A 25,147-nucleotide genomic window follows, 5' to 3' on the forward strand; every position below is an offset into this window, starting at 1 on the left:
GGTCCAAAATGGCACTGTGAATACAATGTGGTCAAGTGTGTGATGTAATTTAAATCAACAACTGTGAAAGCATTCAGCAAAGCCCAAGAGTCCTAAGGAGCTCTTCATTAATGCTATCAGCAAGCACCATCACATTGCTTCCTCTGGATCTCTACTAATAGTATTTTAGCACATAATGTAAAATAAAAATAATATTTTAGGTTTGCTGACTACTATTTTTTGTGCAAATTGTCTTTCATTTGTGATGCAAGACCTTTTCAGATGCTTGAGTTCATTGTTTCCTTTACTTGGCTCTCTCATAGCTCCCTTCTGTAGAGCACTTACTCTGAGGCTTATGCCTCATTTAATCCTTGAGCAACTCTATGAAGAAGGTAAAACAATCATATTTCATGACAGAACAAATTTAGACTCAGACACATTAATTTGCTCAATACCAAGCCACTAATAAAGTGGAAGAGCTCACATCTGAACCCAGATCCAATTCTATTTTCTTTGATTTATTTATTTATTTTTATTTTGTTTCATTTTCTTGAGACAGGGTCTCACTCTGTCGCCCAGATTGGAGTGCAGTGGTGCAATCTCAGCTTACTGAAGCCTTGACCTCCCAGGCTCAAGCAGTCCTCCCACTTCAGCCTCTCAAGTAGCTGGAACTACAGGTGCATGCCACCACATCCAGCTAATGTATTGTTTTTTGTTTGTTTTTATAGAGACAAGGTCTCACTATGTTGCCCTGGCTAGTCTCCAATTCCTGCTCTCTCGCGAGCCTCCCATCTTGACCTCCCAAAGTGCTGGGATTACAGGGATGAGCCACCATGTCCAGCCCCAGATCCAACTCTAAAGTATATTTTATCTCAACATTCCTCTCCATTTTCTTGGTTGTCTGTACACAATGCCTAGAACTTTCAAAGAAAGGTGCTATGTAAAAACCAGTTCTGAAGTTAGAGTAATAATGGACAGGAAAACCAACTCACTATTTTATAACTGTATCATTTTAAGTCCATAAAATGTTAGAGTGGTAGAGGCATTTATGATCCCCAAATTTAACCTCATTTTTACATAGAAAAAAGCCTGCTATGAAGAGAATGTCATCTTCAGAGAGGCATTCAGGCTGTAATCACAGTCCCCATTCCTCAAGCCAGTGTGCTTTCCAATGCATTTACACCTGGTGTGACAAATCATAGTATAGACAAAAGAAAAAAACTCCACTAAGGAAAAGCAACTCCATTTCACTAGATCCCCAAAGGTATCACTTTTTTTTTTTTTTTTTTTTTTGAGACGGAGTCTTGCTCTGTTGCCCAGGCTGGAGCGCAATGGCGCAATCTCTGCTCACTGCAACCTTGCCTCCTGGGGTGAAGCAATTCTCCTGCCTCAGCCTCCTGAGTAGCTGGGATTACAGGCATGCGCCACCATGCCTGGCTAATTTTTTTTTTTTTTTTTTTTGAGATAGAGTCTCGCTCTGTGGCCCAGGCTGGAGTGCAGTGGCCGGATCTCAGCTCACTGCAAGCTCCGCCTCCTGGGTTTACGCCATTCTCCTGCCTCAGCCTCCCGAGTAGCTAGGACTACAGGCGCCCGCCACCTCACCCAGCTAGTGTTTTTTTTTGTTTTTTGTTTTTGTATTTTTTAGTAGAGACAGGGTTTCACTGTGTTAGCCAGGATGGTCTCGATCTCCTGACCTCGTGATCCGCCCGTCTCGGCCTCCCAAAGTGCTGGGATTACAGGCTTGAGCCACTGCGCCCAGCCGCCTGGCTAATTTTTGTATTTTTAGTAGAGACGGGGCTTCACCATGTTGGTCAGGCTGGTCTCAAACCCCTGACCTCATGATCTGCCATCCTCAGCCTCCCAAAGTGCTGGGATTACAGGTGTGAGCCACCACCCTGGGCCAAGGTATCACATCATTAAGGTTACTGCCAAAGCTACCATTTCTAAAACCAAGAGTTCTGAGGAGACTTGTAAGTGTTTTACATTGGATTCTAATGGCTGTCCAATAATTGAATATATGAAGTTATTTTTGACAGTTGGATGTCAAGACAGAAAAAGGCAATGGGACCATTTTTCAAATGCCACATGTATGTGTAACATGGGCATGTGCTATAGTACCATTAATTGAGTCCTTGTTTTTCGTTTAGAGCATACAGTTGAGTTTATAATCACAGTTCAGCAAATCTATAATAGCTCTTTGATTGCTTAGACTCAGGGGTCCTTCCTTATCTGTCCTAAATTATCTTCCTGTGTGTGTTTTTTCTTTATTTGCCGCAAGTCCTAGAAATTCAGCTGGTTTTCCTATTTTAGTTTAAAAAGATGATGGAGCAACCACAATTATTTTTATTGAACCCTTGTTATATGCAAACACTGTCTTTAGTGCTTTACATGCATTGTTTTGCTAATCCTTATGAAGTAGGTCCTATATTATTCCATATTTATAGATGAGGAAACTGAGAGGCAGGTTAAGTAACTTCCGCAGGTTAAATCACAAGGAAGTGACTGAGCTGCTCTGCATCACGTCGTTTTGGTTTCTCCCAGATTTCTCCTTTGTTACTCCTGAAAGGCAGGCAAATGCTATATGCCCTTTCCCATCACATTAGAAAAAATAGGGTTTTGTTGGTAATTACTGCTACAAAACAGAGTAACACAATCTAAACATTAGTTAGTTGCAAGGTAACAGGACCTTACAAAGTTCTTTTGATTGTGATTTGTGGTCTGTAGTTTATGACTGCCTCCTGACCTGACAAAAAGAAGCCATAATCCTCTCTGTTCTCTTCTTTCTTTCTTTTCTTTTCTTTTCCTTCCTTCCTTCCTTCCTTCCTTCCTTCCTTCCTTCCTTCCTTCCTTCCTTCCTTCCTTCCTTCCTTCCTTCCTTCCTTCCTCTCTCTCTCTCCTCCTTTCTTTCTTTCTTTCTTTCTTTCTTTCTTTCTTTCTTTCTTTCTTTCTTTCTTTCTTTCTTTCTTTCTTTCTTTTCTTTCTTTCTTTCTTTCTTTCTTTCTTTCTTTCTTTCTTTCTTTCTTTCTTTCTTTCTTTCTTTCTTTCTTTCTTTTCTTTCTTTCTCTCTCTCTCTTTCTCTCTCTCTCTCTCTCTCTTTCTTTCTTTCTTCTATTTTTTTTTTAGACGAAGTTTCACTCCTGTCGCCCAGGCTGATGTGCAAATGGCACAATCTGACTCACTGCAACCTCCGCCTCCCTGGTTCAAGTGATTCTCCTGCCTCAGCCTCCTGAGTAGCTGGGATTACAAGTGTGTACCACCACCCCCAGCTATTTTTTTTGTTTTGTATTTTTAGTAGAGACGGAGTTTCACCAAGTTAGCCACGCTGGTCTTGAACTCTGACCTCAGGTAATCCGCCTGCCTCGGCCTGTCAAAGTGCTGATATTACAAGCATGAGCCACCGTGCCCAGCCTGTTCTCTACTTTCATTTCCCTGGGGATAGCAGTCTTTTATTCCTGAGTGCCTTTTTCCCTACCTGAAGAAACTGGTGTGTCTAAAGACACTGGTGACAGAGGGTGAAGCAAAGGTCTATCTTGATCCCATCCCACGGGCTCATGTCATTACTGAGCCCCTCCAGACTTCATGGCATGCCCATCCCCAGGTTTCTGTGTATCCCAGAATGATTCCCTCTGGAAAGAGAAGTAGAAGGAAGGAGAGGATAAGGAAGGGAAGAAGAAATATTCTTACCAGTTAACACATAATCAGCGTGTTTTCCTGTAGCATCTTGTTGGTAAGGGTTGAGAGTGTACTTGGACTTAATTTTTCTTTTAAACAGATTCATCACTTCCTTTTGTGGACATAGTAAAGATAGATATGATTAGGAATATATGGTGAATTGGGCCATTGATTCCTAGCCTACTGGTTGTCCAGGCTATTGGAAGCAGGCGAGTAAATTTTATGCAGAAATGAGCTTCACTGTTTTTTCATAATCTAGTATTATGCTGACACTTTTATATGTTATAGAATAAAATCATAATTAAAATTTAAAAAAACCAAAGAGGTAACTCCAATCGGAAGACACATGCCTTGGCTCTGCTATTAATCAGTTTTGTGATTTCTGGCATATTCTTTAGCTTTTTGGGGACTCAGTTTCCTAGTTTTTAAAGTGAGAGAAAAAAAAGTGTCATTTCTAAGATATCTTTAAGTTCTAATATTCTGTGATTTATAGGAACCATGTGAATAATGGAGGCTTTTTGAAGCTTTAAAAGTATAGTATTATAATGGATTTTATGCTTTTCTGTTATTTTGAATTTTATTAGACTTTTGGTTCTGAATATTGAAGCAGAATTGAATATTTTTCAATTAGCTCTGTAAGTAGTACTGAACACTTATTTAATTCAGGAAGAAAAAAGCTAAAATCTTGTGTTGGGGGGAAAAAGAAGTGTTCTTCAGTTTTCTTAGACATTAAATGGCTCATTCAAAGCAACATTTTGATAAATTGTGTAAATGAGAGAAGAACATATGGATTAAATTTTCCTTGAAATACATACGCATTTAAAAATTAAGAAGAAAAAGTGCTTGGCAAAGCCCATTTGGGGTTCTGCCAAATGGAAAACATTTTAAAAATAGTTGAAAATGTAGTTTTATCTATGTATGCTACCATATTCACCGATCTTTATTGATTATATATTTTTAAATTTGTTAGTTACTCTCCTTATATTTATTTTTGCAGTTTTTTTTAATGCTCTGGGGGCTTGTTCAATTATAGTACTTTTTTTTTTTTTTTAAACAGACAACACAGTCCGTCAGTCACTGAAGAGCACATTAGCATATCTGTCTCTCCCTGTGGGAATCCTGTTCCTTGGACTTCTGCAGAGGTTGCAGTTTGATCTTTCGTGTAGTGATGACTGGCATCAATTTATATTGATACAATGAAAAATTCTAAAGAACAATTTGTGGTAGAGAAATAAAGGAGATCTTGTCTTTGAAGATGCGGAATATGGCAAGTAACTTTCCAGTAAATCATTCTATTTTAGTGGAGGAGTTTTGAAGGAAGATAAGCCCTGAGTTTCCTGATTATATATAATTCAAACATAGATATTCAAAAGTCTTAGAGATAACATTCTTCCGTATGGATGGAAGAGTTTGCTTTGTCTATAGATCCCATTGTACGGCTTGAAGAAGAGAAGAATTATTTTCTCAAAATCTCAAAAATCATATTTCTGCAATTTTCTTGAAATCTCAGAATCACATCTAATTTCTGATCAAATTGGCAACACTTTCTAGTTCTAAGTGTTCAGTTCATCTGGAAAGAACTTGGTGCAATTTGTGTAATTACTTTACAGCTATCTGCAAAACAAACCATGGGAGTCACGTCTCTGCTGATGAATATACAGATTCAGGTCACTAGAACATAATCCCAAAACTGACATTCTGGGTGAGATTTTTCTCCTCTTTCGGTTCTCCTTCTTCTCCTTCTTCCTTCTTCTTTATTTTTCTTCTTCTTTCTTCTTCTTCTTCTTCTTTTTTTTTTTTTTGTGACAGAGTTTCACTGTCACCCAGACTGGAGTGTAGTTGCACAATCACGGCTCACTGCAGTCTTGACCTCCTGGGCTCAGGTGATCCTCCCCCGTCAGCCTCCCAAGTCACTGGGAATACAGGTGTGTGCCACTACACCCAGCTAATTTTTGTATTTTTTGTAGAGATGGGTTTTCACCGTGTTTCCCAGCCTGTCTCCTTTCCTTTTTATGATTGAATCCTTTTGAAAAGAATGTTGTTTTGTTATAAAATTTTAATGAACAAAGAATATATTTTGGTGTTAAAATCTTAAACCCTATTAGATGGTACCATAAGGGTTTGTATTCTACTCAGGATATGTCCAAGGAAATGATAAGATTTGTTTGCATAAGATGGTAACAATATCTTATCTTTTGAGGCTAATATTTAAAACCCAAGAGTATGTTTTAATTGTTGGGTTGTTCTTTTTCTTGTATAGTATCAAAATATTATATGTTATTGTTAATAATTTTCAATGAATCCTTTATTATTTAAGTAAAAGTCATTCTTATTGGGCTCATATGTTTTACCCCCACAAAATTGTGAATAGAATGTGTACAGTTTCATAAACTCTGAAATAAAAAATGTAGGCAATTTTCTTTCTTTTTTTTTTTCTCTTACTCAGAGGTTTCCAACACATTTTATTTTGCAGACCACTGGTTTGTAGCTTTTGAGGACCAACATCTGTATCAATTCCTATAAAATGTCCAGTCAATTTCAGTTCCATAGAAGGCTCTTCCATGCTGCACACCATGCTTTTGGCTGAAGGTCCAGTTACACATGCATAAAGGCTGCCCTGCCCGCTGGTTCCTGGAGGAGGGCACGTCTGAGTTAAAGCCTCTTCCAGGAGCTCCCTCTTCCCAGGGGATCATTTCCTTTGGCAAGAAGTCAGTTTACGTGTGCGGCTTTGGTGCCTGTGAGCAGGAAGCACCAGAAACGTGCAGAATGTGCTGTTTTTTCTCTGATGAAGACAGGCACTTGAGGATCCACTGCCCTTGTGCTTAATGACAGGAATCCCTCAATTGCTTAGTAGGTTAAAATATAAGGAAGCCTCCGCTTTATGAAACACAGGTAACACCTTTCAAGATTGCCTATTTATTCTAGAACTACATTAATTCAGGAAAATATAGGTCCCATGAAAGACTTAAAAGTTTTATGAAACTAAAATCTAGTTTTTCCCAATAAATTGTATTTTAGGCAAAATCCTCACAATGCTTCTAAAATAATACTAAAAGGGTCATCTGCTTATACAAGAGCAATTTAAAAATTAAATATTTATTTGAATAACAAGTTTAAGTTGGAGCTGCAATGTTGGCAATGCAGGTTTTTAACACAGATCACAAAAAGTGTGCACAAAAAATTACTGGTGCAAAGGACAAAATAATGCTAAGAATTAGGCTAACTATCTGCTGATTTCAAGAAAACAAAAGGCCTGAAATCACTGTACAAAATAGAAAATGTATTAAACACTACCATCCACAGAACAGTCTTTATTATTGATTATATTTTAAAATTATTTGTGTAATTGTATATTGAATTGTAAATGAGTATTATACATGAACCTCCTTTCAGAAGGCAATTCCTTGTAGCACTATAGAACATCTAATTACATTGCAAAGAGTATTCTTTTTTGCTATCGATAAAGAAAACAGCTAGTGATGTTACTGTAAATATCAGGAAGTCTACAAAAAAAGAAATAAGATTTCTTTTTTGTCTCTTCAAAGTGTTCTCCAAGCAGTGAAGCACTTGCCATGTTGAACTGAATGCACTATGGGAGAATGTTCTGGGTCCAAGATGCTCTTGAGAGATAAGACTAGGCTTTTCCAAATCAAACATTCAAAGAAATCATGCAACCCTTTTATAACTGGGATATCGTCATATGCCACTTACCAATGCTGTCTCTACAGAAAACCATTCAAGATGCTTAAAAAAATAAAAAAATCAGACATGATAAATATACATCAAATGGGATCTATATACCAACTGCTATTTGACACGACTACTGGTAATGTCTGTGCTATGTGAAAGCAATTTTAAAAAGAGCCTATGCAGCAAGAGGTAAGTGTCTAAAGATTCAAAATGAATGAACAGTATTGGATAACAATATAATTCTCAACTCAGAAGCTGCCTCAAGATTAGGTGCATCTTCAGTTAATGTAACAGGGAAAAAAAGCAATGGATTTTATTTTATTAATTGTATCCACTTACAAACCGACATAAGGTCACCTGATATGTAGACACAATGAGATTTCTGTTGTTTATAGTCTTTAATTGAAGTGATGATAAAGGAAATAGATCTATTTAAAAACAAAACCAAACAGCTATTTCTGTCTAGATTAAGAGGTGGCCCCGGATGTGGGATTCACATTTTGAGGGGCCACTTGTGGTGCGACCTCGATGATCCCGGGTTTGTCTATGATGCTGGCTGTGCAGTTGCCCTTCTCTACAATCCCAATAATCCATTCTTGGTGGCCTTCACCATATTTGGGGGACTTTATCTCTGCACAGAACCGAGCTGCTTGCTGACATGGTAAACAGATCAGAAGGCTGCCTGTGGTCTCTGGGCAGGTCCCATGCATGAGGCCGAACATGTTTCCGCATGCCTTGCTCACCACGGCCATCTTGGCAAGTACTGGGAGGCTGTGAATTACAAACGACACTTCGTTTCTCTGCTGCTTGGCCAGGTTCTGCGTGTGGCCCCAAATCCCAAAGCCCATGATGTCCATGGCCGCGTGGGCATTGAACGTGTGCATGAGTCCTGCAGCTGTCCTGTTGAGCCTCCCCATGTTCATCATGGCCTCCTGGTAGGCCAGCTCTATATCTTCTTGAGTGAACACTAGTTTAATCTTATTCCATTTCTCAGGAATATCCAGCCACTGGTGCACAGCCACTGCCACCTGTGTCCCCAGGGGTTTTGTCAACACCAGCACGTCTCCTGGCACTGCATTGTCTGGCATGATAAATTCACTGGGCTGGCAGACAGTGGTAGCAACTCCTCCCAGGACAATCCAGGGGTTTAGTACTGTTTGGCCGCTGGTTACAGACGTTCCTGCTTCTTCAGCTGCATCTTTAAAACCTTGGTTAATCAGAGGCATCACTTTATCCCCTTCCCTGTCAGTGATTTTATTACTGACTCCAAGGAGCATCAGCATATTGTCACATTCCATGACCCCCACTGCATAGAAGTCACTGAGGACACTGGCACTTGCTATCCTGCCCGTCATGTAAGGGTCTTCTACGATCGGGTAAATGTAATCTGTGGTTTGAACCAAGGAACGCCCACCGTGCCTCAAAGGAATGACACAAGTGTCCATTCTAATGTCAAGCCTTGGCATAACGGCTCCCAGAAACTGCTTATCTTCTTGGAAATGGTTCACCTGTAAAGATTTCAGCAATTTTTGTAGGACATCTTGGGACACTTTCCAGCCTGTGCCCTTCATTTCAGTGAGTCTGGTTAGCCAGAAGCTCCTGTCCAATTCGTAACTTTCTGGGTTGAAGGACTCCCATGTACACATAGTTCTTGGGTCCCCGCTCGCCTCACAGCTCAGCCCCTCCCCTCCCTCTGGGGGTTGGCAGAATTCTTTATGGATCCACCAGCTCGCTTTGCGCCCTCCGCCTCCTCCTGAAAACAGGCCGCGGGCTTCTCCCACAATGCACCGGGCGCAGCCGGGCTCCCTTAGCGTCGCTTGAATAAAAATGCCGCGCCCAGCGGCGGCTGGGGCCCGGAGCTTGGTCACCGAGGGGGCTCGCCAAGCCGCCGCGCTCCCCAAATGTAGACAATTTTCTGTAACAACTGAAAGCAGACCCAGAAGTGAAGACCTAGATGACACTTTGGAACTTCTCATGTGCTGGGTTTTGTGTTTAAAGGCCATTCAACATAATGCAGCATATTTAAAACATAAAGAAAGTAATTTTTAAATGCTTTACATTCATTTCTCTTTCAGACTTAATAAATGCTACTACTTTCAAATACACCAAGGAATAGAAGAATTTATATTTATTTTCCTGATGGTATTATTGTAGGAAGATATTTCAGATCATTAATAAGGGAAGCTGGGTACTTAAATGCCTTCCTCAAGCATAAGGGGTTAATTTATCATTGGTAAGTTGGACTTGAGCATATCACAGTGGTTTGGATAATTAGATTATTGTCATAGTCTCTCAGTTACCATAAGAACTTACTTTTTTAAAAAATCAACTTTATCAAGGTATAATTTACATGAATAAAATGCATCCATTTTAAGCTTACATTTAGATAAGTTTGACAAATGTGTATGTCTGTGGAACTACCATCACCACAATCAGGATATGGAACATCCACATCACCCAGAAAGTTTCTTCATGTCCCTTTGCAGTCAACCCCCTCCCCTACAGACCCTAGGAAAACACTGATCTACTTTACACCGCAGTAGATTAATTTTGTTTGTTGTAGAATTTGATATAAATTCAATTACAAAGTGTGTACTCTTTTGTGTCTGACTTCTTTCACACCGCATCATGTTTTCAGATTCATTTGTGTTGCATGTGTCAGTAGGTTACATTTAGGCTGCTCACAACTTTTGGTTATTATGAATAAAGCTACTATGAACATTTATGCACTGGTCTTTGTGAGAACATAGGTTTCATTTTTCTTGGGTAAGTACCTAAAAGTGAAATTGATGGGTTCTTTGATAAGTGTATATTCAACTTTATAAGAAACTGTGAAATTGTTTGTCTAAAGTGGTTGCATCATTTTTTACTTTCACTGACACTTGCTGACACTTGGTATTATTATTCTTGTTAAAATAAGCAAAAGAAGTAAAAAGCTGAAGATTCTAAAAAACCAACAACTCTTCTTGTATCTGTAAGAGGAGTGAGGACACAGGGAAAACTTCAAAATTGGAAAGACCAGCAGGGGAACACAGAGAATCACAATTTACTAGAATAGACACCCACAAACAGAAACTTCCATATTCTATTCTTAACAAGGCCTGTCCTCAGGAGAAACTATTTCATCAGACCCGAATGTGTTGGGGTTTAATCAGAGCCTTAACCACCAAGGGGAAGAGAAATGCCCAACTCCAGTTTTCCACATGGAAAAGGAGAAATACCCAACTCCAACTTTTTTTACCCATCCTGTCTCACAGGGAGAAGGGAGAAAACTGAGAAGCACTGATAAAGCTCATAGTTCAGGGGCACAGGCACCCTAAAAGACTGATAACTAATCATGGGAATATAGAAAACCACTTTGCCTTACTACCACATTATCAAAGACCTATTTACCCTGTACATCATTTTACCTCACATATCATGTCTACTTTTTAACAGAAAAATTATAAGGTATCCAAAAAGGCAACAAGTATGGTTTGAAGAGACTGACAAGCATCAGAACCAGAGTTAGATACATCAGAAATGTTGATATTTAACCAGGAATTAAAACAAATAATTACTAGTGTGCTAAGAGCTTTAATGGATAAAGGAGACAACGTACAAGAACAGGTAAATAAGGTAAGCAGAGAGATGGAAATTCTAAGAAAGAGTAAAAAGATGTACTAGAGATAAAAAAAATACTGTAACAGAAATGAAAAATGCTTTTCATGGGCTTATTAGTAGACTGGATATTCCTGAGGAAATAATCTGTGAACTTGAAGACATATGACAACAGAAACTCCCAAAACAGAAAAGCAAAGAGAAAAGAGACTGAAAAAACAGAACAGAATATCCAAGGACTGTAGGACAACTAAAAAAAGGTATACCATTTGTTTAATGCAAATACCAGATGGAGAAGAAAGAGAAAAGGAACAGAAGAAATACTGGAAGCAATAATGACTGAGAGTTTCTTTAGATTAATGTCAGATGCCAAACCATAGATCCAGGAATCACAGAAAACATTAAGCAGAATAATTGCCAAACAAAATCTGGGCATTTTATATTCAAATTTCAGAGAATCAAAGGTTTTTTAAATTTTTTGAAAGAAGCCAAAGAGGAAAAACACCTTACCTAGAGAGGAGCAAAGCTAAGAATTGTATCTATCTCCCTGAAAAGTATACAAGCAAGAAGAGAGCGGAGTGAAACATTCAAAGAGTTAAATAAAAAAACCATCAACCCTGAATTTTGTACCCTATAAAATTATTCCCAAAACTGAAAGAAAAATCAATAATTTCTCAGCAAAACAAAAATGAGGACATTTGCTGCAAATATACCTGCCTTGCAAGAAATGTTAAGAAAAGTTATTTAGAGAGAAGAAAAATTATATACGTCAGAAATTTAAATCGACATAAAGAAAGGAACAGCATGGGGAGATGTGTAAGTGAAAGTAAAATAGAAACTTTCATTTTACTTATTCTTAATCTAACACAAAAATTTGTTCAAAATAATATCAACAATGTATTCAATTTTATAGATATATATATGTTTACATATAAGTAAAATGAATGACAGCAATGAGGCAAGGGAGAGAAGGGAAGAATTGGAAATATCCTGTTATTACAAAGAACTTGTGACAGAGCAAGACCCTGTTTCAAAAAACAGTAAGAAAAAAAAAGAAATTGCATGATGCTGAAGTCGTGTAGTGTTTTTTTAAAGTGGGCTTAGATTTGTTGTGAATGTATATTGCACACTTTAAGACAACCACTAAAAGAGAAAAAAAAAAAAAGCATGACGAAGCATGAATAATATGCTAAGAAAGGAGAGAAGATGGAATTATATAACATGCTGAATTAAAACAACAAAAGGCAGAAAAACTGTGAAGACAAAAATAAAAACAAAGAAAAATGGCAACAGATAGAAAAAAGTAAAAATATCGTAGCTATTAATCCAACCATATTAATAATCACTTTAAGTGTCAATAGTCTAAATAAACCAATTAAATGGCAGAGATTGACAAGTAGATTTAAAAAAAAAGACCTAACTACACGTTGTCTGCAAGAATTCCACTTTAAATACAAAGAGATATATAGATTACAAATAAAAGAAGGAATATAAATATACCATGCTGATATTAATTTAAAAAGTAAAAGTAGCTATATTAATTTCAGACAGAGCAGACTTCAGAGCAAGGAAAGTTACCAGGGATAAAGAGGGGCATTATATAATGATAAAGAGGTCAGTTCTGCAAGGAGATATAAAAACTTTAACGTATATGACAACAGATTGTCAAAATATGTGAGACAAAAACTGATAGAACTGCAAGGAAAAATAGATGAATTCACTCTTGCACTTACAGACTTTAACACTCTGTCAGAAATGAACAGATCCAGAAGGCAGAAAATCAATAAGGACATAGTTTAACTCAACAGCCCCATCAGTCAACTGTATATAATTGACATCTATAGACTACTACATCCAACAACAACAGTTTACACATTTTTCTTAAATTCACATGGGACATTTATCAAGATAGATAAAATTCTGGGCCATTGAAAACACACCTTAAGAAATTTAAAATTACAGAAATTAAAAAATGTCTGCCCTCAGACCACAGTGTAATTAAACTAGAAATTGATAACAAAAAGGTAGCTGGGAAATCCCAAAATACTTGAAGATTAAGCAACATGTTTCTAAATAACACATGGCCAAAGAAAAAATTTCAAGAGAATTTTAAAGATATTTTGAACTAAATGAAAATGAAAATACAATTTATCACAATTTGGGGAATGAAGTGAAAGCAGTGCTTAGAAGGAAATTTATAGCATTGAAAGCATATATTAGAAAAAGGAAAGGTTCAATAATCGAAGCCTCCACCTTAGGAAACTAGGAAAAGAATAGAAAACTAAATGCAAAGTAAGCAGAAATAGTAAAAAACAAGTGCAGAAGCCAGTGAAATTTAAAACCCACGAAATCAACAGAGAAAAACCATCAAAGCCAGAAGCAAAATGTCAGAAGCTGGATTTTTTTTAAAAGATCAGTACAATTGATAAGCCTCTAGCCAGGCTAATAAAAAAAGAAGGAAGACACAAATATTAGTATCAAAAATGAAAGAAGAAACATCATTACAGACCTCATAGACATTAAAATGATAATTAAAATGATAATAAATAAATATTATGATCAACTCTATACCCACAAAATTGATAACCTAGATGAAACAGACCCATCTATTGAAAGACACAAGTTTTCAAAACCCAAACATGAAGAAATAGACAATCTAGTCTATAGCTATTAAAGAAGTTAAATCAATAATAATATTCTAAAAAAGAGAAATGACTCATCTGTCATGAACCTACCATGACAGATGTGTTCACTGGTGAATTCTACCAAATATTTAAGAAGGAAATTACACCAATTTTCTGCAATCTCTTCCTAAGGAGAGAAACAGAGGGAATACTCTTTCTATGAGACCAGCATTACCCTGAGACAAAAATCACACAGACATTACAAGAAAGGAAAACTGCAGACCAGTACCTCTCATGAATTTGTAAATGCAAAACTCCTCAACAAAATATTAGCAAATTGAACTCAATAATAAAAAAAAAGAAATATACAGCATAACCAAGTGGAATTTATCCCATGTATGCAAGGCTGGTTTAACATTTGAAAACCAATTAATGTAATTTATCACATCAAAAAGAAAAAGAAAAAAAATCACATGATCATATTAATAGGTTCAGAAAAAGCATTTGATAAAAATTTAACCCCCATTCATTATAAAAATTCTCAGCAAACTAGGAATAGAGTGGGAATTTCCTCAGCTTGGTAAAGAATAGCTACAAAAACCTATATCTAACATTATACTTAATGGTGACTAAGATTGGGAATAAGGCAAGCATGTCCTCTTTAATCAGTGCTTTTCAACATTGTACTGGCAGTCCTTGCTAATACAATTAAACAAGAAAAGAAAATAAATAAATGTTATAAAGATTGGGATTAAACAAAATTTTCTTTGTTTGAAGATAACATGATTTCTTACATAAAAAATCTGAGAGTCAACAACAAAAACTCCTGTAACTAATAAATGATTATAGAAAGCTTGCAAAATACAAAGTTAATATACAAAAGTCAATTGCTTTCTTATATACCAGCAATGAACAAGAGGAATTTGAAATTAAAACCACATTGCCATTTATATCAGCATGCCACAAAATGAGGTAGTTAAGTATAAATCTAACAAAATAGGTATAAGATTTATATGAAGAAAACTTTAAACTCTGGTAGATACTAAAAAAAGAACTTAAAAAATGGAGAGACATTTCATGCTCATGAATAGAAAGACTCAATATTATCAATATATCAATTGTTTTCAACTTGATCTATAGGTTTAATGCAATCCCAATCAAAATCTCAGCAAGTTATTTTATGAATATCAGCAAACTCATTCTAAAGTTTATATGGAGCTGCAAAAGCCTCAAACAGTCGACTCAATATTGAAGGAGAAGAACAAAGTTAAAGGACTGACACTACTCAATTTCAAGACTTACTATACAGCTATAGTATTCCAGATAGTGTGGTGCTGTTGAAAAAACGGACAAATCGATAGACCAATAGACAACAAAACAGAGTCCAGAAATGGCTGAAAACTCCCCAAATTTGGGGAGAGAAATGGACATCTAGATTTTTAAGGTGAAAAAATCCCCAAATAGTTTGAACCAGAAAAGGAATACACTGAGACACAGTATAATTAAGTTGTCAAAAAGACAAAGATAGAAAAAATTTTGAAATCAGGAAGAAAAAATTGACTCACATCACATACAAGGGAAGTACCATAAGACTATCAGACAATTTCTCAGCAGAAGCTTTGCAGGCCAGGACAGAGTAGAATGATATATTCAAAGTGCTGAAGGGGGGAAAAACTGTCAACCAAGAATACTTTATCGGGCAAAGTTGTTCTTCAGAAACAAAAGAGAGATAAAGACTTCACCAAACAAACAAAAACTGGAGGCATTCAATACCACTAGACTTGACTTACAAGAAATAATAAAGATGCCAGGTACAGTGGCTCATGCCTGTAGCCCTAGCACATTGGGAGTCTGAGGTGGGAGGATCACTTGAGCTTGGGAGATCAAGGCTACAATGAGCTGTGGTCATGCCACTGCACTTCACATGGGCAACAGAGTAAGACTGTCTCAAAAATAATAGGAAAAAAATTGACCAGGTGTGGTGGCTCATGCCTGTAATCCCAGCACTTTGGGATGCTGAGGTGGGTGGATCACTTGAGGTCAGGAGTTTGAGACCAACCTGGCAACATAGTGAAACCCTGTCTCTACTAAAAATACAAAAAACTTTATCCGGGGTGGTGGCAGATGCCTGTAATCCTAGCTACTCAGGAGACTGAGACAAGAGAACTGCTTGAATCTGGGAGGCGGAGATTGCAGTGAGCTGAGATCATGCCACTGTACTCCAGTCTGGGCAACAGAGTGAGACACCATCTCTTTAAAAAAAAAAAAAAAAAAAAAAGGAAAAAAGTAATAAAGGAAGTTCTTCAAGCTGGAAAGAAAAGGATGCTAATTAAAAATGTAAAACCATGAAAGTACAAAGCTCATTAACAAAAAAAGTATAGTTAAATTCAGAATTCTGCAATATTATAATGTGCATAAACTACTTTCAACTCTAGTAAACGAGTAAAAAGACAAATGTATTTTTGAAACTATACAATAATTTGTTAATGGATACATAATATTTAAAAATTTACATTGTAACATCAATAAGTTGAAATATGTGTGGAAGGGAAGTACAGAATTTGTATATGCAATTGAAGTTGTTATCACCTTAAAATTGATTGTTATAACTATAATGTTTTATGTAGCCTTATGGTAACCACAATAAAAAAAACCTGTAGTATATACACAAAAGATTCGGAGAAAGAAATCAGAGCCTGTCACCACAAAAAGTAATCAAATTGTAAGGGAAGACAGCAAGAGAGAATGAAAGGTACAAAGGAATTACAAAACAGTCAGAAAACAATTAACAAAATGTCAATAGCAAATCCTTACCTAGCAATAATTACTTTAAATATAAATGAATTAAATTCTTCACTCAAAAGACATAGAGTAGCTAGATGGATGAAAAAAAACCCCACAAGATCCAAGTACATGCTGCCTGCAACAGACTCACTTTAGCTTTAAGAACATGCATAGACTGAAAGGTGAAAAAAGTAGAAAATAAATTCCATGCAAATGGTAACCAAAAGAAAGTAGGGTGGCTAGACTTACATTAGAAAAAAGTAGCCTTTAAATAAAAAATTGTCACCAGAGACAATAGATCATCACAGAATGTTAAATGGGTCAACTCATCAAGAATATACAACAATTATAACTATGTCTGCACTAAACATAAGAACACTTAACTATATAAAACAAATAACTAAAAGGAAAAATAAACAGCAATATAGTAACACTAGAATACTTTAATACCTCACTCTCAATGATGGATAGATCAACCACATAGGAAAATTGATAAGCAAGCGGTAGATTTGAACACCATTGTATAATCAATGGACCTAACAGACATATATAGGACATTTTATCCCACAGCAACAGAGTATACCTTTTTCTCAAGTGTGTATGGGACAGTCTCCAGGATAAATTATATGTTTCAAGAAGACTGAAATCATATCAAGTATCTTTTCTGACCACAAGGGTAGGAAACTAGAAATCAGTAACAAGAGGAAAATTAGAAAATTCACAAATCCATGGAAATTAGGCAACACGCTCCTGAACGACCAATAGGTCAAAAAGAAATCAAAAGGGAAGTTGAAATTATTATGAGATAAACAAAAGTGAAAACACAACAAACTGAAATATATGGATGCAGCAAAAGCAGTTCTAAAAGGAAAGCTTAAGCCGGGCACAGTAGCTCACGCCTGTAATCCCAGCACTTTGGGAGACGGAGGCAGGCAGATTACCTGAGGTCGGGAGTTCAAGACTGGCCTGACCAATATGGTGAAACCCCATCTCTACTAAAACTACACAATTAGTTGGGCATGGCGGCACATGCCTGTAATCCCAGCTACTCAGGAGGCTAAGGCAGGAGAATCGCTTGAATCTGGGAGGCAGAGGCGGTGATGAGCTGAGATTGCGCTGTTGCATTCCAGCCTGGGCAACAAGAGTGAAACTCCGTCTCAAAAAAATAAATACATAAAAAATAAAAATAAAAGGAAAGTTTATAGCTATAAATGCCTACATTTAAAAAGAAAGATATCAAATAAATCATCTAACTTTACACTTTAAGAAACTAGAAAAACAAGAACAAACCAAGCCCAAAGTTAGCAGAAGAAAGAAAATAATAAAGATTAGTGCTGAAATAAATAACATAAAAACAGAGAAACAATGAAAAAGATTAATAAAATGAAGAGTTAGTTTTAACAAAAATAAACAAAATTGATACATCTTTACCTAGACTAACCAAAAAAAGGGATGACTCAAATAAGTAAAAAGAACAAAAGAAAGAGGAGAAATTACAAATGATACCAAAAGAAATACAAAAAAGACCACTATGAGCAACTATATACCAATGAATTGTATAACCCAGAAGAAATGGATAAATTTTTAGAAACATGTGATCTATGGATGCTGAATCAGAATCACGAAAAAAATAGAAAGCCTGAACAGACCAATAACAAATAAGAAGATTGAATTGGTAATCAAACCTCCCAACAGGCCAAAGCCCAGGAGCGTAAGTCTTCACTGGTGAGTTCTACCAAAATTTAAAGAATACTTGATGCCAGTTTTCTTCAATTCTCTTAAAAAATTGAAGAGGAGGAAACAGTTCCAACCTCATTTTATGAGGCCAGTATTATCCCCATAACAAAGCTAAATAAAGACATTACAAGAAAAGAAAAGTACAGGTCAATATCCCTGATGAACATAGGTGCAAACAATTTTGACAAAATACTAGCAAACCAAATTCAACAGCACATTAGAAGAATCATACACGATGATCAAGTGAGATTTATCCCCGTAATGCAAGGATGCTTCAACATACACAAATCAATAAATGTGATACACCATATTAACAAAATGATGGATAAAAAGCATGATTATCTCAACACATGCATAAAAGGCATTGACAATATTCAACATATTTTTATGATAAAACCTCTCAACAAATTGATATAAAAATAATGCACCTTAACATAAAAGGCCACACGTGTAAAACTCACAGATAATATTATATACTCAACTATGAAAAACTAAAAGCTATTTCCCTTAAGTGCTCACTCTTATCCATTCTATTCAACATAGTACTGGAAGTTCTCACCAGACAAATTCGGCAAGGAAAATAAATAAAAGGCCTCCAAATCAGAAAGGAAGAAGTAAAATTATTCTGTTTACAGATAACATGATTTTACATATAGGAAATCCTAAAGACCATACCAAACAACTTTGGTATGTAAAACTAAACTAAAATTAATAAATGAATTCAGTAAAGTTGCAGGATACAAAATCAGTTGCATTTCTATACATTAATGACAAAAATATCTAAAAAATATTTAAAGAAAAGAATTCCATTTATAATAACATCAAAACATAAAATACTTAGGAATAAATTTAATTAAGGAAATAAGAGATATATGCACTGAAAACTATAATATATTGATGGAAGAAATTGATGAAGGCACAATTAAATTGAAAGATATCCCATGTTCATGGGTTGGAAGAATTAATACTGTTAAAATGCCCATACTACCCAAAGTTTTCTATAGATTCAATAGAATCCCTATCAAAATTTCAATGGCATTTTTTTTTGCAGAAATAGAAAAAACAATTTTAAAGTTCATATGGAATCACAAAAGACCCTGAGTAGCCAAAGAAATCTCAAGAAGGAACAAAACTGGAGGCATCATCACACTTCTTGCTTTCAAACTCTATTACATAGCTATAGTAGTAAAAGCAATATCTTACTGGCATAAAATCAGACACTCAGAACAATCAAAAATAAAGTTATTCCATGTTTATCCTGGAATAAATCCTGTCCATAGGCCAATGGAGTACTAGCCCAGAAATAAACTTATGCATATATGGTCAACTAATATTTGATAACGGTATCAAGAATAACAAGGGGAAAGGATGGTCTTTTCAACAAATGGTGTTGTGTTGAGAAAACTGTAATGTCCACATGTAAAAAAATGAAATTGGACCCCTATCTAATAACACTCACAAGAATTAACTCAAAATAGATTAAAGACTTAAACATAAGACCTGCAACTATAAAACTCATAGACAAAAACATAGGAAAAAAGCTTCTTGACAATGATCTTGGCAATGATTTTTGGATATGATACCAAAAGCATAGGCAACAAAAGTAAAAATAAACAAGTGGAAACACATCAAACTAAAAGTTTCTGCACAGCAAAGGAAACAACTAAGTAAAAGGCCACCTATAAAATAAAAGAAAATATCTGCAAACCATATATCCAGTAAGTGGTTAATATCTAAAATACACAAATAACTCATACAACTTGGTAAAAAAAAAAATCAAAAACCAAAAAACAAAACAAAATAACAACAATACCAATGGCCAATAGGTACATGAAAAGGTGCTCAATATCACTGATCAACAGAGAAATGCAAATCAAAACCACAATGACGTATGAGGTACTACCTCACATCTATTAATATGGCTACTATAAAAAAAGACAAGAGATACATGTGTTGATGAAGATGTGGAGAAAAGAGAACCTTGTGCACTGTTGGTGGGAATGTAAATTGGTATAGCCATTTTGAAAACAGTGTAGAGGTTTCTCAATAAATTAATAATAGAACTGTCATATGATCAAGCAATTCCACTCATGGAAATATATCCAAAGAAAATGAAATTTATATGTCAAATATAGATATCTACACTCCCATGCTCATTGCAGAATTATTCACACCAGTCAAGACAGGGAAACAACCTAAGTGTCTGTTCAGACAGATGAACGAATTTTATACATACACGATGAAATATTATTTAGTCATAAAAAAGGAATAAAATCCTATCATTTGGGGGAAATGAGAAGATGTTGATCAAAGCGTACAAATGTTCAGTTATAAGATGAATAAGTTTTGGAGATCTGATGTACAGCAGGTGACTATAGTTAACAATAGTGTATTGTAATTTGAAAATTTCTGGGTGTTGTAGATTTCAAGTGTTGTCACTACACAAACAAAAAAAATCATAATTCTGTGAAGTGATAGATGTGTTAATTAACCTGATTGTGGTAATTATCTCACATCATATGTGTATGTCAAATCATCACATTATACACCTTAAATATATACAATTTTATTTGTCAATTATACCTCAGTAAACTAGGTAAAAAAAAAAAAAACAAAAACGAAAAACAAAACAAAAAAAACACAACTGGTTACTTGTAAACCAGCAAGCACCATGACCTCATCTAGGGCAAATTAGGTACCTCTGCAGCCAGGTGATGCTGTCTTGCCGTAGAGTTCTTTGGCTTCTTCTGGATACCATGTTTCCCAGTAGATGTGATGATGGGTTGTCCTTTCCAGCCAGGTCACAAACAGCCACACTTAATGTTCCTCAAATAGTGCAAGTGCATTTTTAGCTTCAAGTCTTATTCATGCCATTTCCTCCCTATCAAGAATAGCTTTATATCAGTCAGAATCCTCGCAACAGGATCACTACATAATTTTCAGGGCCCGCTGAAAGGAGAAAATGCAGGACCTTTTGTTCAAATATATTAAGAATTCCAAGACTGTTGCAGAAGAGCATTAAACCAAGCATGGGGCCTTCCTGAGCATGGAGCCCCATGTGACTGCACAGGAAACAGATGGCACGTTCACTTGGAATTTTGAGGTGACTTTTAAGGGATAATTTACAGAGATGTGTGCAGAGCTGAGAAATCAATAATGCATATTGAAGCACCAAGACATTAGCTAGCAGCAGCAGCAAACTTTTGCCACCCCAGGCCTGAAGGCACTCAGGAGAATAAGGAGTGGCCAGAACCTCATTGAGAGCTAAAGCAATAAATAAACAGCCACCCCCAAATAGATGTAGCTATAGAGAAACAAAACTACTGCCAGAATTATGGCAACACACAGAGTAAGTGGGAAAAATAATAACCTGTTATATCTCCCTTTACACCATCAATGTCCAGGTAGTACCTATTATTGGCTGAGTCCAACCAGAAGCCAGAGGGCAAGGGAGCCCCTGGGTAATACGGTTTCTGGACAGCCTCATGGAGACGAAGAGAATAAAGAAAAATGGAGAATGAATCTGGAAGCAAACATTTTAACCAGCATGATTTTCAGCTGTTTTGCCTGGTTACACATTTTTCATTCTTTAGAAGAATTCTCATCAGCTTCAGCTACATGTTAGAATTATCTGGGGAGCTTTAAAAACTTTTATCACCTAGGTTCCAATCCTGGAGATTCTGGTTTAAATGATCTGGGGTGCGGCTTGGATATCAGGATGTCTAAAGTCTTCCCAGGTGTTTCTGATGGGCAGTCAAGGTTGAGCTTTAAAGCAGTGTTTCTCAATCTCAGCAGACTGACATTTTGGGCTAGATAATCTTTTGTTGTGGAGGGATGTCCTGCACATTGTAGAATGTGTCTTTCATCCACTAGATGCCAGTAGGTCTGGCAGTTGGGAGCAACCCCGCTTTGTGACCACCGAGAATATCTGCGGACATTGTCAAAGGTCCCCTGGGAGCAATGTTGCTTGCCCCACCCCTGTTTGAAAACCACTGCTTTAGAGCAGGTGTTCTCAAAGTGTGGTTCCTGCACTGGCAGCGTCAGCAGAGGTGAGGGTGAGAAGTTGTTAGAAATGCAAATTCTCATCCCCCATCTCAGACTTAACTGCATAGAAAACTCTGGGATGGGGCACCAGACAATTCTGATGCATGCTGAAGTTAGAACCACTGCTTTAGAGCTTGAATTGAGTTTCTATTCTTCAGAAAGAACTTTAAAAAACAAAATCTGTGTCAGCTTTTACCTGTAAACTTGTACCTTTTATTTGAACTTCTAGGGTACTATTTTCTGTATTTCTCATGTTAATAATCATATGTTTGTTACCAAATCAGTAACTTCGACACTGGGTTATTTTAGGCAAGTTTTTTCTCCTTAACGAGATTTCGTGCTCTTCAAGAACAAGGACTGCCGAGACGACATTCAGCAGACTTCGCAGCCTTGTCCTGCTTGGGGAGGGCGTAGAGGTCAGCTGGGGAAATGACTCCAGGAGAACCAACCTTAAATTCACTCATTTCCCAGGTAAGCACTTAGAAGTAAATCAGGGAAATACTTCTCAGACTTTCACGTGCAAATAAATCTGGAGATGTTAAAATTGCAGATTGTGGATCACAACATACCTTCAGTGGCAAGGCGCTTAAGTGCTCACCAGTCAGTCACTTGCACCTAGCAAGTCAGACAGTTCAACAGTCAGAGACTACAGAACAACTGAGTGGTGCTAGAGGTTATAACCTTCCTGAAAATGGCGAAGGGAGCTTCTAGAAGGACCCAAAAGGATTCATAACCTTGTTAGCCGATTTCATTCGGCAGCGAGTGGTCATCTTAATATAGTTACGTTCTTGTAGCCTTTACTGATATTAAAGGAACTTTGTTCTTTGTACCTTCTAGTACCTTTCTGTCAACCACTGAGCCCTTGTAACAACTGTCAAAGTCTATATAGCATTCTTTTGCTTTCTCTCAACTCCAATTTAGTGTTATATATTTGATTAATGCTTAATTAAATAGGTAAATAGGAGGGGGGATCATGGCAGACGGGAGGCAGGACTAGATTACAGCTCTGACGCGGACGGACAGAGCAGTGTTTGGAGATTCACATCATCAATTTTTGCTCCAGAATGACTGCAGGAATAAATCAGAAAACCTGAGAGGAAACACCCTGAAGGAATCAGAATGCTCCTGCAGGACCCAGGAGACACCCCATGTACTGTGAGTGTCCAAACTGTAGAACTGGGAAAGGGAGATCATCCACCCTCGAACATACACTGCCACTGGGGAAATGGAAGGCCTAGATTACAGAAGATTTTGACCTTACCTGGAGTTGAGTCAATTTAGAGAGCCGAGCTAAATACAGGGGTAGAGGAATCAGCAGGAAAAGCCGTGGGAACTCTGTGGGTCCCCTAGCAAGCCGTTTTTGCCTGGCCTCACAGGGGTCCTTTGGGAGGGCAGCCAGAGGTGACGGGAAAAGGCCACATGGAGAAGGAAATTTCCAGCAGAACTTTGTAACACTTTGAATTGATTGAGAAGCCTCCTGACCAGAACCTGGGGAGGGCGTGAATCCGGTGTGCAGACTCCACAGGCAGAGGAAGAAGGAACGCCGTATTTGCTTCTGCAGCTGGGACGAGGCCCTGCTCACCCACTGCCTGGAAACAGACTTGATGTTGTTGCAGGGAGAATGGTGGGAGTGAGACTGGCCTTTCGGATTGTGTGGGAGCTGGGTGAGGCCTGTGACTGCTGGCTTTCCTCTACTTCCCTAACAACCTTCATGACACAGTAAAGACAGTTGTAATCCTTCTAGGACCACAACTGCATTGACCTGGGAACCTCACCCCCATCCCCAACAGCAGCCTCAGCAAGACCCACCTAAGGAGAGTGTGAGCTCAGACATACCTAGCCCTACCTCTACCCAGTGGTCCTTCCCTACCCACCAAAGACAAAGGGCATATACTCTTGGGAGTTCTAGGGCCCTGTCCACCACCTGTTCCTCCCCATACTACCACAGCTGATGCTTTCTGGAAAGTGCCATCTCCTGGCAGTACGCCAACCAGCACAAAAATAGTGCATTAAACCACCAAAGCTAAGAACACTCACAGAGTCCATTTCACCCCCCTGCCACTTCCATCAGAACAGGTGCAGTTATCCATGGATGAGAGACCCACAGACAGTTCACATCACAGGACTCTGTGTAGACAACCCCCAGTACCAGCCTAGAGCCTGGTAAACTTGCTGGGTGGCTAGATCCAAAAGCAAGAAAACGATCACTACAGCTTGGCTCTCAGAAAGACACATCCATAGGAAAAGGGGGAGACTACTACATCAGGAGAACACCCTGTGGGGCAAAATAATCTGAACAACAGCCTCCAGCCTTAGACCTTTCATCTGACAGAAACTACCCAAATGAGAAGAAACCAGAAAACCAACTCTGGTAACATGACAAACGAGGTTCTTTAACATCCCCCAAAATCACACTAGCTCACCAGCAATGAACCCAAACCAAAAAGAAATCCCTGATTTACCTGAAAAAGAATTTAAGAGGTTAGTTATTAAGCTAATCAGGGAGGGACCAGAGAAAGGCTAAGCCCAATGCAAGGAAATCCAAACAATGATACAAGAAGTGAAGGGAGAAATATTCAAGGAAATAGATGGAATAAATAAAAAACGTTCAAAACTTCAGAAAATAATGGACACACTTATAAAAATGCAAAATTCTCTGGAAAGTCTCAGCAAAAGCATTGAACAAGTAGAATAAAGAAATTCAGAGCTTGAAGACAAGGTTTTCAAATTAACACAATCTAACAAAGACAAAGAGAAAAGAGTAAGAAAATGTGAAAGAAGCTTCCAAGAAGTATGGGATTATGTTAAACAACCAAACCTAAGAATAATTGGTGTTCCTGAGGAAGAATAGAAATCTAAAAGTTTGGAAAATATATTTGGGGGAATAATTGAGGAAAACTTCCCCAGCCTTGCTAGAGACCTAGATAGCCAAATACAAGAAGCACAAAAATACCTGGGAAATTCATCACAAAAAGATCATCATGTAGGCACATTGTTCTCAGGTTATCTAAAGTTAA

The 25,147-nt window shown here is 37.3% G+C and overlaps 2 protein-coding genes across 2 annotated transcripts in view; both read right to left on the minus strand.

Moving 5' to 3' along the window:
* The window catches only part of SPATS2L (spermatogenesis associated serine rich 2 like), a 1,108,221-nt gene that overhangs the window by 815,462 nt on the left and 267,612 nt on the right, over window positions 1-25,147 (minus strand). The gene's annotated exons all lie outside the window — the stretch shown is intronic.
* Window positions 7,730-8,987, minus strand: LOC126932143 (selenide, water dikinase 1-like). The gene has a single exon (XM_050750727.1). The coding sequence runs from the start codon at window positions 8,985-8,987 to the stop codon at window positions 7,809-7,811; it is 1,179 nt and encodes a 392-aa protein (XP_050606684.1). The 3' UTR covers window positions 7,730-7,808.

The sequence above is a fragment of the Macaca thibetana genome, chromosome 12 (genome assembly GCF_024542745.1).
Source record: "Macaca thibetana thibetana isolate TM-01 chromosome 12, ASM2454274v1, whole genome shotgun sequence".
NCBI classification, from domain to species: Eukaryota; Metazoa; Chordata; class Mammalia; order Primates; family Cercopithecidae; genus Macaca; species Macaca thibetana.